Genomic DNA, 12,952 nt, shown 5'->3' with positions numbered 1-12,952 from the left:
TCCAGGATAGTAGCGTATGTACCCCTATCAGATTACATCACACCTGTACAGCAAGACATTTGTTGCCAGCCCTGAGGGGCCAGTGTGAAATTCAAAGTATACTGGCGGCTGGCCAGTTATGTATGTCATAGTGCTAACCTCAGCATCCTTTCATCTGACAACCTTCAGGAAATCATTAGAAACCAATCATTTGGATCCACCACTGTTTGGACGAGGAATTAGAGCCTTTAGAATAAGAACCACACCTCTGCCAGAGTCTCCCCACCCAGCACCACACCGAATCCCTGGGAGAGCAGCCTATAGAGCTGGCATAGAGGCCAGTGAGGACAGTGATGCTGGGGGCAGGATGGAGCTGTACTGTCAGCTAGAGAGAGGAGGGGCCTGCTGCCCTGCTATATAAAGACAGGAAGCCCGACTCTTGTAGATGTGTCACTGTGCCGCCTCTCCCCAATTGAGATTCCCATACTGTCCCACACTGTGCCCTCCTCATCTCTTCCCATCACTCTGGTCTGAGGGTCCCAGAGAATTTCCCTGGTGGTTGCCCATCTTTATCTCTCTCCCTCTGGACTGAGGGCTCCCACGTCCCACCTGGCCTCCCGTACAATCACGCTGGTCTGAAGGCACCTACCTACCTGCAGCTTTTCATTCGTTGATGCTTTTCTTGGGACCCGGCTCAAGATGCCAGAGCCCACAAAGAAAGGTAGGAGTGCCCCTGTTCTTGTCACTAAGTGTACAGAAAGGATTTCAGCAAACTGTACTGTACAAGCTGTCCTGAAGCAACGCTGCATCTAGGATCCTGCTTGTTTAACGTATTAACAACAACTGATAACTGGGACTGATAATTGTAATGCACATGTTCTTTTACATTCATGTTGTAGTTACTGGTTGATTTTTCTCTACTGGCATATACTATGAGGAAAAGTTCCATTAACCCTTAATTCCTTTTTCTTGTGTAAATAAGGGCAAAATATAGATTTTTCATGGTTTATTTTGGTGTTTGTTTTATTCGTTTGTTGGCCTTATTGACTAGCTATTTAGCACTAGACAAAAATAAGTTCTCCAGACTCTACTTTGAGAGTTCCCAGGAGTTTGCTCACGGTAATTGAGAAAGTGTCTTTGGCGACAACAGTATTGTATTTATGCTCGGATGTTTCAACCTCATTTGTAGAGATGGAGGTTTATAAATAAAACTGTTGTTGCTGCTGTTGGCATGATGGACAGTGGTCTCATGGTGATTAGGAGCCCACTGGAGGGAGATGTGATGAGCCCTGTTGGGAGAATGTTGATCCCTGGTGCTGGACGCTGTGCTGAGCTGGACACCAGTAAAGAAGACCCCTGAAGGGTGACGCAATCTGGATGGACTCTTGGGATCGTATTGGGATGAAGATGCCTTCCGGATGATGGATACATTCTGTCCTCGATCTTGCTGATGACTGATGAATAGATGGCAGGGTGGATGACATGTTATTGTGCAGCAGAAGCCAAACAAGATCCCAAACCCATCCCCCATATTCATATTCATCTCACTCCTCCTCTCTATGGCAGAGCCCTCAATAGCATATTGCTGCTTGTCTGCATAGAGCTAATCACTCGGTGTTCGTCTTTTCTGTAATGCTGCTATGCTAGTACTTCCTCTCCATTAGTTCAGGTCTTTGGGAACTTTAGTAAGATATGCCCATGTACAGGAATAGAACAGCATATTCATCGCTTGGACACCACCACAACGGAGGGAATAAAACGTTTTATTATAAACCGTTTACCTTCTGGTGGACTGTAGCTTTATCTGCAGCAGTATTTGCGCATCAGACTCTCTCAGACTCTCTTCTCTCCACACATACATCCAAGCCACTCTACCTGTGTATTCTCTCCCCTGCAGGACAATGGGGCTTATAGGCTGGAATGAGAGGGCTTTGCAAGATTGCGTTCATGGAAGTTATTCAATAAATATGGTGGCAATAAATTTGAGGACTAGACCAGTTATGCAGCAACCGGTCCAATCCACCTTTTGGCATCTTTAAACAGTCAGCTGTGAGCACAAAAACATACCATTCACTTTACTGGCCTCAATCAGATTTCAGTACCAGTTTATTGTTTGCCCGTGTTGCTTTGATAGGGCTCTCGATAATTGTCAACATCTCAATGTGGTGTAGCAGAGGCTGGGTGAGCTAGGAGAAGTTTAACATCTACAACGTCGCTTTGGGGTGAGGTAGCATGAGACTGTTGGACAGCTTAGCTTCCTGTTGTACACGTATAACACACACTTTACTATAAAGTGGGTTTTATTAGTACAGGAGAGATGCCTGCAGAACGTTTATCCACTATAATAAACATTCATCATCCCGTCTGAGACAAACACACAGGGGAAGGGGAGGCAGTTGCATGCCAGTCCACCGCAACCGCCTTCCATAAATAGCTGCTCTGTTGCAGAAGACTAGATAAACGACTGTGAAAAAAAGTATTGTTGTTATAAATGACTCTGAACAGCTGAATAGGAAGAGGCTGCTGGATGTGGTGTTGGTTTAGACTGCAGACCCAAGTCTTTAAAAAGCAGGATGAGAGATGACGGACTGACTGGCTGGCTGGCTTGCTGAGTGACCCTTGGAGCTCCTGGGACCTGGATTCCTTGGTCCCTGAAATAGTTCATAATGAGCGGACTTTTAATCCTCTCTCGCTCGCTGTCTCTCGCTCTCTCTCTATTGCGCTCTCACTCCCCCACTCAACACCCGCCATTGTCACACCATCATTTTAGATGATGATTCACTCAGGCCACTCCCACTCTCACCCAAAGTCAAAAGACCAGCATCATCCACTACACTGCCTGCTCTCAGCAACAGTCTTGGGTTTCAGTGGGAAGAAAGCCCACATCCTCACCTCGATATATTTACAACCGCTCAGCCCCCATCATTCTCCCTGCTCCGTTACCTCAGACAGCACGGTCTTCGTTTTCCGAATTCCACTCCACATAAATCAAGCCTTTAGGTAAACAACACAGGGAGACCCTGTCGGCTGTTAATCTTCAAACCACAGCCCCACATCCACACTGAGGTCGTCAGCAGTTCCTTTCTGTGGACTCTTCACTTCTAGCAGCACTCATTCTCAGCGCTCCTAGGAATCAAGAGTGTCATTCTGCAACGAACAGACACTTTCCCTTATGTGGGACCGCCGGTCCGACTGACACACAATAGTCAAAAAGAAGGGGTGTTGATAAAAGGTGTGCATTCAAAAGTTCTGGGGGTGTATATTAAGAAGAGACGGCAGCTTGGCTCTCGTTGGGGTCACCATGAGCCCATCTATCTGCACAGCAACAGGGGTGACAGCTGAAGATACCTGCAGCGTGGTCAGCTGCACTGGGGAGTTCACTGAGGTGAAACAAAACCTTTCTCTGCGGTCATGATCTCCGCGAGGAGACCAAGAATGCCTCCCTGTAGTGCACATTGATGCGTGTGTTTGTGAGACCCTATAGGATTCTGATGTGATGAACCAACATCACGTTTTTGGTGAGGTGTGACAATGTCTAAATTTGAACTGGAGTGTCTGATGGGAATCACGAAAGATTGGCTGGACATTATGGTTCTAATAGTGTATGGACTTTGGATTACAGTATGTACAGAGTTACTGTAATTAGGCATACAGGGATTTAGGAATGAGATATGGATGGGAGTTACTGTATATTATAAAGAGAGGAATTTGGCAAAGGCAATAGAGGGGAGAGGACAGAGAAGTCACAATGGGGCATGGCAGACTGTCTTAGAGAGAGAGAGAGGGGAGAAGACAGAGAAGTCACAATGGGGCATGGCAGACTGTCTTAGAGAGAGAGAGAGAGAGGGGAGAAGACAGAGAAGTCACAATGGGGCATGGCAGACTGTCTTAGAGAGAGAGAGAGAGAGGGGAGAAGACAGAGAAGTCACAATGGGGAATGGCAGACTGTCTTAGAGAGAGAGAGAGAGAGGGGAGAAGACAGAGAAGTCACAATGGGGAATGGCAGACTGTCTTAGAGAGAGAGAGAGAGATGCTTCAATGGTCCTAGGACTTTGGACAGGAATGGCACAGTAATGCACAGTATTCCTCCGGATCATTAACAAAGGACCCGTCGTGCCTGCCACAGGGAAGGGTGGCAAGGCTGGCATCCCTGTGGAATTCACAGGCTGTTGTGCCAGGCCCAGTGCTCATCAATGAGTGCCACTCTCTGTGGAAATGGACAGGCTAGCAACAGAGCTGTGCAAGTACACTGTCATCACCTTCCAAAAATCCCCCTACACCCCCTCTTTTTCCTCTCCTTCCCTTAGTCAGTCAGTGGCCATGTCCGATATCTGGCTTGCCTACTACTTGTTTAAACTGCATACTGTGTACTAATTGTACCACACCCTCTTTAGCACGTAGCAGTATGCCATGGCCGAAATGTACTACTTTTGGTCCGTTCAAGACAACTGGGAATGCGGAAACTAAATAAGCTCTGACTGGGAAAAATCGTAACATCGGTGATCTTCAGATCAAAGAAGTCGGAGCTCAAAGTTGATGCCAGAATTTCTGACTTGTAAATCCGAGTTGCATGACTGTTCAAAAATATTTTTCCCAATCGTAGCAGGTTTTTTCAAATCAAATAAAATCAAATGTATTTATATAGCCCTTCGTACATCAGCTGATATCTCAAAGTGCTGTACAGAAACCCAGCCTAAAACCCCAAACAGCAAGCAATGCAGGTGTAGAAGGAACCAGGCTATGTGGGGTGGCCAGTCCTCTTCTGGCTGTGCCGGGTGGAGATTATAACAGAACATGGCCAAGATGTTCAAATGTTCATAAATGACCAGCATGGTCGAATAATAATAAGGCAGAACAGTTGAAACTGGATCAGCAGCACAGTCAGGTGGACTGGGGACAGCAAGGAGTCATCATGTAAGGTAGTCCTGCGGCATGGTCCTAGGGCTCAGGTCCTCCAAGAGAGAGAAAGAAAGAGAGAAGGAGACACTGTGGCCCCATCCGAGGACACCCCCGGATAGGGCCAAACAGGAAGGATATAACCCCACCCACTTTGCCAAAGCACAGCCCCCACACCACCAGAGGGATATCTTCAACCACCAACCTACCATCCTGAGACAAGGCTGAGTATAGCCCACAAAGATCTCCGCCATGGCACAACCCAAGGGGGGGCGCCAACCCAGACAGGATGACCACATCAGTGAATCAACCCACTCAGGTGACGCACCCCTTCCAGGGACGGCATGAGAGAGCCCCAGTAAGCCAGTGACTCAGCCCCTGTAATAGGGTTATAGAGGCAGAGAATCCCAGTGGAAAGAGGGGAACCGGCCAGGCAGAGACAGCAAGGGCGGTTCGTTGCTCCAGAGCCTTTCCGTTCACCTTCCCACTCCTGGGCCAGACTACACTCAATCATATGACCCACTGAAGAGATGAGTCTTCAGTAAAGACTTAAAGGTTGAGACCGAGTTTGCGTCTCTGACATGGGTAGGCAGACCGTTCCATAAAAATGGAGCTCTATAGGAGAAAGCCCTGCCTCCAGCTGTTTGCTTAGAAATTCTAGGGACAATTAGGAGGCCTGCGTCTTGTGACCGTAGCGTACGTGTAGGTATGTACGGCAGGACCATATCAGAGAGATAGGTAGGAGCAAGGCCATGTAATGCTTTGTCGGTTAGCAGTAAAACCTTGATATCAGCCCTTGCTTTGACAGGAAGCCAGTGTAGAGAGGCTAGCACTGGAGTAATATGATCAAATTTTTTGGTTCTAGTCAGGATTCTAGCAGCCGTATTTAGCACTAACTGAAGTTTATTTAGTGCTTTATCCGGGTAGCCGGAAAGTAGAGCATTGCAGTAGTGTAACCTAGAAGTGACAAAAGCATGGATTAAGTTTTCTGCATCATTTTTGGACAGAAAGTTTCTGATTTTTGCAATGTTACGTAGATGGAAAAAAGCTGTCCTTGAAATGGTCTTGATATGTTCTTCAAAAGAGAGATCAGGGTCCAGAGTAACGCCGAGGTCCTTCACAGTTTTATTTGAGACGACTGTACAACCATTAAGATTAATTGTCAGATTCAACAGAAGATCTCTTTGTTTCTTGGGACCTAGAACAAGCATCTCTGTTTTGTCCGAGTTTAAAAGTAGAAAGTTTGCAGCCATCCACTTCCTTATGTCTGAAACACATGCTTCTAGCAAGGGCAATTTTGGGGCTTCACCATGTTTAATTGAAATGTACAGCTGTGTGTCATCCGCATAGCAGTGAATGTTAACATTATGTTTTCGAATAACATCCCCAAGAGGTAAAATATATAGTGAAAACAATAGTGGTCCTAAAACGGAGCCTTGAGGAACACCGAAATTTACAGTTGATTTGTCAGAGGACAAACCATTCACAGAGACAAACTGATATCTTTCCGACAGGTAAGATCTCAACCAGGCCAGAACTTGTCCGTGTAGACCAATTTGGGTTTCCAATCTCTCCAAAAGAATGTGGTGATCGATGGTATCAAAAGCAGCACTAAGGTCTAGGAGCACGAGGACAGATGCAGAGCCTCGGTCCGATGCCACTAAAATGTAATTTACCACCTTCACAAGTGCCGTCTCAGTGCTATGATGGGGTCTAAAACCAGACTGAAGCATTTCGTATACATTGTTTGTCTTCAGGAAGGCAGGGAGTTGCTGCGCAACAGCCTTTTCTAACATTTTTGAGAGGAATGGAAGATTCGACATAGGCCGATAGTTTTTTTTTATATTTTCTGGGTCAAGGTTTGGCTTTTTCAAGAGAGGCTTTATTACTGCCACTGGTGGATAGAGAGCCGTTTATTATGTTCAACATAGGAGGGCCAAGCACAGGAAGCAGCTCTTTCAGTAGTTTAGTTGGAATAGGGTCCAGTATGCAGCTTGAAGGTTTAGAGGCCATGATTATTTTCATCATTGTGTCAAGAGATATAGTACTAAAACACTTGAGTGTCTCTCTTGATCCTCGGTCCTGGCAGAGTTGTGCAGACTCAGGACAACTGAGCTTTGAAAGAATACGCAGATTTAAAGAGGAGTCCGTAATTTGCTTTCTAATAATCAGAATCTTTTCCTCAAAGAAGTTCATGAATTTATCACTGCTAAAGTGAAAGTCATCCTCTCTTGGGGAATGCTGCTTTTTAGTTAGCTTTGCAACAGTATCAAAAAGGATTTTCGGATTGTTCTTATTTTCCTCAATTAAGTTAGAAAAATAGGATGACCGAGCAGCAGTAAGGGCTCTTCGGTACTGCACGGTACTGTCTTTCCAAGCTAGTCGGAAGACTTCCAGTTTGGTGTGGCTCCATTTCCGTTCCAATTTTCTGGAAGCTTGCTTCAGAGCTCGGGTATTTTCTGTGTACCAGGGAGCTAGTTTCTTATGAGAAATGTTTTTAGTTTTTAGGGGTGCAACTGCATCTAGGGTATTGGCGCAAGGTTAAATTGAGTTCCTCAGTTAGGTGGTTAACTGATTTTTGTCCTCTGGTGTCCTTGGGTAGACAGAGGGAATCTGGAAGGACATCAAGGAATCTTTTTGTTGTCTGTGAATTTATAGCACGACTTTTGATGTTCGTTGGTTGGGGTCTGAGCAGATTATTTGTTGCAATTGCAAACGTAATAAAATGGTGGTCCGATAGTCCAGGATTATGAGGAAAAACATTAAGATCCACTACATTTATTCCATGGGACAAAACTAGGTCCAGCGTATGACTGTGACAGTGAGTGGGTCCAGAGACATGTTGGACAAAACCCACTGAGTCGATGATGGCTCCGAAAGCCTTTTGGAGTGGGTCTGTGGACTTTTCCATGTGAATATTAAAGTCACCAAAGATTAGAATATGATCTGCTATGACTACAAGGTCCGATAGGAATTCAGGGAACTCAGTGAGGAACGCTGTATATGGCCCAGGAGGCCTGTAAACAGTAGCTATAAAAAGTGATTGAGTCAGCTGCATAGATTTCATGACTAGAAGCTCAAAAGACGAAAACGTCTTTTTTTTTTTGTAAATTGAAATTTACTATCGTAAATGTTAGCAACACCTCCGCCTTTGCGGGATGCACGGGGGATATGGTCAGTATTGTAGCCAGGAGGTGAGGCCTCATTTAGCACAGTAAATTCATCAGGCTTAAGCCATGTGTCAGTCAGGCCAATCACATCAAGATTATGATCAGTGATTAGTTCATTGAATATAATTACCTTTGAAGTAAGGAATCTAACATTAAGTAGCCCTATTTTGAGATGTGAGGTATCATGATCTGTGGTCTTTATCCTAGTGAGATGGCTAAAGCAAACACCGCCATGTTTAGTTTTGCCCAACCTAGGTCGAGGCACAGACACGGTCTCAAAGGTGATAGCTGAGCTGACTACACTGACTGTGCTAGTGGCAGACTCCACTATGCTGGCAGGCTGGCTAACAGCCTGCTGCCTGCTGCCTGGCCTGCACCCTATGTCATTGTGGAGCTAGAGTAGTTAGAGTCCTGTCTATGTTGGTAGATAAGATGAGAGCACCCCTCCAGCTAGGATGGAGTCCGTCACTCCTCAGCAGGTCAGGCTTGGTCCTGTTTGTGGGTGAGTCCCAGAAAGAGGGCCAATTATCTACAAATTCTATCTTTAGGGAGGGGCAGAAAACAGTTTTCAACCAGCGATTGAGTTGTGAGACTGCTGTAGAGCTCATCACTCCCCCTAACTGGGAGGGGGCCAGAGACAATTACTCGATGTCGACACATCTTTCTAGCTGATTTACACGCAGAAGCTATGTTGCGCTTGGTGATCTCTGACTGTTTCATCCTAACATTGTTGGTGCCGACGTGGATAACAATATCTCTATACTCTCTACACTCGCCAGTTTTAGCTTTAACCAGCACCATCTTCAGATTATCCTTAACGTCGGTAGCCCTGCCCCCTGGTAAACAGTGTATGATCGCTGGATGATTCGGTTTAAGTCTAATACTGCGGGTAATGGAGTCGCCAATGACTAGAGTTTTCAATGGTGGGAGCTAATGGTGGGAAGCTTCGGCGTCTCAGACCCCGTAACGGGAGGAGTAGAGACCAGAGAAGACTCGGCCTCTGACTCCGACTCGCTGCTTAACCTGTAGCGACGAGCAATCCCGTATCCTGGATCCTATTTATAGCCTCAAGCTCATTACCATAACGCAACGTTAACTATTCATGAAAATCGCAAATGAAATAAATATATTTGCTCTCAAGCTTAGCCTTTTGTTAACAACACTGTCATCTCAGATTTTCAAAATATGCTTTTGAACCTTAGCTAAACAAGCATTTGTGTAAGAGTATTGATAGCCTAGCATAGCATTAAGCCTAGCATTCAGCATGCAACATTTTCACAAAAACAAGAAAAGCATTCAAATAAAATAATTTACATTTGAAGAACTTCAGATGTTTTCAATGAGGAGACTCTCAGTTAGATAGCAAATTTTCAGTTTTTCCAAAAAGATTATTTGTGTAGGACAAATCGCTCCGTTTTGTTCATCACGTTTGGGTAAGAAAAAACCCGAAAATTAAGTCATTACAACGCAAACTTTTTTCCAAATTAACTCCATAATATCGACAGAAACATGGCAAACGTTGTTTAGAATCAATCCTCAAGGTGTTTTTCACATATCTATCGACGATAAATCATTCGTGGCAGTTTGGTTTCTCTTCTGAAGAAAATGGAACGCGCATGGACCTGGAGATTACGCAATAATTTCGACGAAGGACACAGGGCGGACACCTGGTAAATGTAGTCTCTTATGGTCAATCTTCCAATGATATGCCTACAAATACGTCACAATGCTGCAGACACCTTGGGGAAACGACAGAAAGTGCAGGCTCATTCCTGGCGCATTCACAGCCATATAAGGAGACATTGGAACACAGGGCATTCAAAATCTGGACCATTTCCTGTATGAAATTTCATCTTGGTTTCGCCTGTAGCATTAGTTCTGTGGCACTCACAGATAATATCTTTGCCGTTTTGGAAACGTCAGACTTTTTATTTCCAAAGCTGTCAATTACATGCATAGTCGAGCATCTTTTCGTGACAAAATATCTTGTTTAAAACGGGAACGTTTTTTATGCAAAAATTAAAAGAGCGCCCCCTATCTCGAAGAAGTTAATTGGGAAAACCGGTTGAAAGTTTCTGTCTGCTGAATGAGCGACACCGGTTGAGCGTTCCTACAGCATCTCCTTCCAGAAACCCGCTGTCTTGAATGCATCGTCAGTTATGTCTCCACATGACCTAGAAAGGATTTTCTGTAGACCCACCCAGTGATTTTTCTGTGTTGTTGTTTTGGGCTTACTTTAGCTAAAAAGTTAGCATTTGGAACAATGTATTTGGAGTAAACTTGTAGTGTACCGTAGGCCTATGCATGTATTAATGGGAGTGTCACCTGAAGCTTGAAAGTAATGAGAGATGCACTAGAGGAATGCAGTGCTGAGGCAGATGGCTCCTAATAAGGACGACTGGCTACTACTCGGGAACTGTGTGTGATGAGATTTCTGGCACACAGAGCGACTGAGGCATCACCCAAGTGGGTGCTATACATTGTGAAGGAGAATTCCAGTAGCTACCCGACTCCCAGAGCAGCCCACAACAAGATCGTTACCAGACTATCTTCATCAACCATGTCCCTGACCTCCTTCCTCTGATCAAGTCATGAACTTTCCCTCCATCTTTGAATGATGCATGCACTTGGCCTCTATTGGTTGACCTAGCCAACTATAGCTAGGCTACTCATGATGATGTATGTATTAGTTGACCTAGCCAACTATAGCTAGGCTAATCATGAGGATGTATTGGTTGACCAGCCAACTATAGCTAGGCCACTCATGATGATGTATTGGTTGACCTAGCCAACTATAGCTAGGCTACTCATGATGATGTTTTGGTTGACCTAGCCAACTGTAGCTAGGCTACTCATGATGATGTATTGGTTGACCTAGCCAACTGTAGCTAGGCTACTCATGATGATGTATTGGTTGACCTAGCCAACTATAGCTAGGCTACTCATGATGATTTATTGGTTGACCTAGCCAACTGTAGCTAGGCAACTCATGATGTATTGCTTCTTTGTGTTTTACTTTGTAAGCACTTTGAGATTATGAAAAGTGCTATTGAAATGTAATCAATTATTATACTAAAGATGGTTTATTTAGTTTAATAGAGCAAAAACCTCTGACGAAAGTGCTATTAGCGAGAGCAGTGTGCGGGTTTCTGATTTCATCATAAAGAGCCGTGATACTAGTGAGAGCAGTGTGCGGGTTTCTCTTTTCTTTCAACTTATTGAATTGTTACCATGCAACTGGAACTTTTAACTTCTGAAAAATATGGAAAAATATAGCTTCGGGCATTTAACATATTACATGTAAAAGCCTGTAAAATGTATTATGCCAATTGCAGTATATTTCTCTGGAATACTTGCACTTAATATGTATATCTTCACATTTACAGTACATGAATGTGCCAGTGACGCATAGGAAATAGATGGGAACATGTTGTTGCGGACACAACATTCGGGTATTCAGACACAGCCACTCTCATAGTTCCTTTTGTCAATTACTAAGACTCCACCATTTGAACCATCCTATCTACTTTGTGTGACGCAAGTACCCCCCACCCCCCCACACACACAAAAGAAGTCTGTGTTTTCTTGTACTGTATGCAAATGTGAGTGGTATAAGCGTGGTTATCAGGCTCAAAGTAGAAATCTGTTATTTTTGATGCCAAAGTCCCTGTGGGCTTGATGTCACACTTGGTGAAAGTGTTCTTCTTGTAGTCTCTATCTGTCACTGTCTGCTGGAGTCTCCATGTCTGTGTTTGCCTGTTACTATGTAATCCATCCTCAGTCTACCAGGCTAATGTGACGATTGGGTGGAATTCCCTTTCCTCCAGTTTGCATATTGACACACGACATCAGAATGGGACTTTGTGAAACTTGCATTAACTTTCAATAGGAAGAGGAAAGAGGAAGAACCACTGTGTTGTGCAAGAGTGGATATTTTCTATCTAACCGTCTGGTAAGAACTAGACGGGAACACACGTGACTCTGTTTCACTAGCCCATTAATAACATACAAGGTAAATGTTTAAACCCGATAGGCTAGGGCGTACCAAGGGATGTAGCTTTAGCCTAGCTTTAGGTCCATTAATAGGTTAAGATTGTAGTGTCCAAATAGGTGCCATGACCCGCTGTGCGGGTTTGATCAGTCCAGACAGTGCAGAGTTCAAACAACGTGTGTCAATTGGTACCTTTTATAATCAGTTACTACTATATAGTGTCCAGACACAAGGTGCTGTGCACCACAGGGATGATGTGGCTCACTGGGGACAATAGACATAGGCTTATAGCAGTAGCATCCTAGTCATGATACTATACATTAAACTGTGTAGCAGTTGTCGTGTCTTTACTCTCATTAACTGAAGACTTTTAGTTTTTATCAAAGATTCTCTGTAATTAGTTATTAGGCAATCAACTGATTAATCACATAACTAATTAACTAGGAAGTCAGGGCACCAAGGAAAAATATTCAGATTACAAAGTTATAATTTCCTAAAATAACTTTTCAGATATTTTATCTGATCAATTAGTCTTCGAATTAATGAATTATTTACTTTACCTCACGTTTGTCTCATTCCAAACGTCATAAATTGTTGGTTATCTGCACAAACCCAGTCTTCACTATGAGTCACCCATACATCAATTGTCTTAAATCATTTATTTATTACAAACTAAGTAATTCACAGAAATGCATAAACAGACAAACAAACAAGGTAAATGTAATGATCGGAAAATGCGCCCTAGTGGGCTAAACCGGCATGGCGGCTCGTTAGACAAAAAGGGGAAGTGGGGGTCGACTAAGAAGTCACGACAGAGTGATAATTATAACAATTGAAATGCTAATCCTTTACACATGAACACTCACTCATTCGGGAACAATTGCAATCAATATGTATATTTACGCTCAGTGTGTTG

General features: G+C 44.1%; 1 protein-coding gene across 27 annotated transcripts in view; it reads left to right on the top strand.

Annotated features, from left to right (window-relative positions):
* Positions 1-408: 408 nt before the first annotated feature.
* The window catches only part of LOC123994491 (myosin-binding protein C, slow-type-like), a 46,440-nt gene continuing 33,896 nt past the window's right edge, over positions 409-12,952 (top strand). For 26 of the 27 annotated variants that reach the window (XM_046297160.1, XM_046297159.1, XM_046297158.1 and 23 more), the window contains exon 1: positions 410-700. In XM_046297160.1, the coding sequence (XP_046153116.1) occupies positions 679-700 (22 nt within the window). In that variant the 5' untranslated portion in view covers positions 410-678. Of the gene's footprint in view, positions 701-12,952 lie in introns of all 27 variants that reach the window. The other variant, XM_046297134.1, reaches the window with a different exon arrangement.

Source organism: Oncorhynchus gorbuscha, linkage group LG14, assembly GCF_021184085.1.
Source record: "Oncorhynchus gorbuscha isolate QuinsamMale2020 ecotype Even-year linkage group LG14, OgorEven_v1.0, whole genome shotgun sequence".
Lineage (NCBI taxonomy): Eukaryota > Metazoa > Chordata > Actinopteri > Salmoniformes > Salmonidae > Oncorhynchus > Oncorhynchus gorbuscha.
The sequence above is the reverse complement of the archived record's forward strand: the minus strand, read 5'-3'. Positions and strand labels throughout refer to the sequence as shown.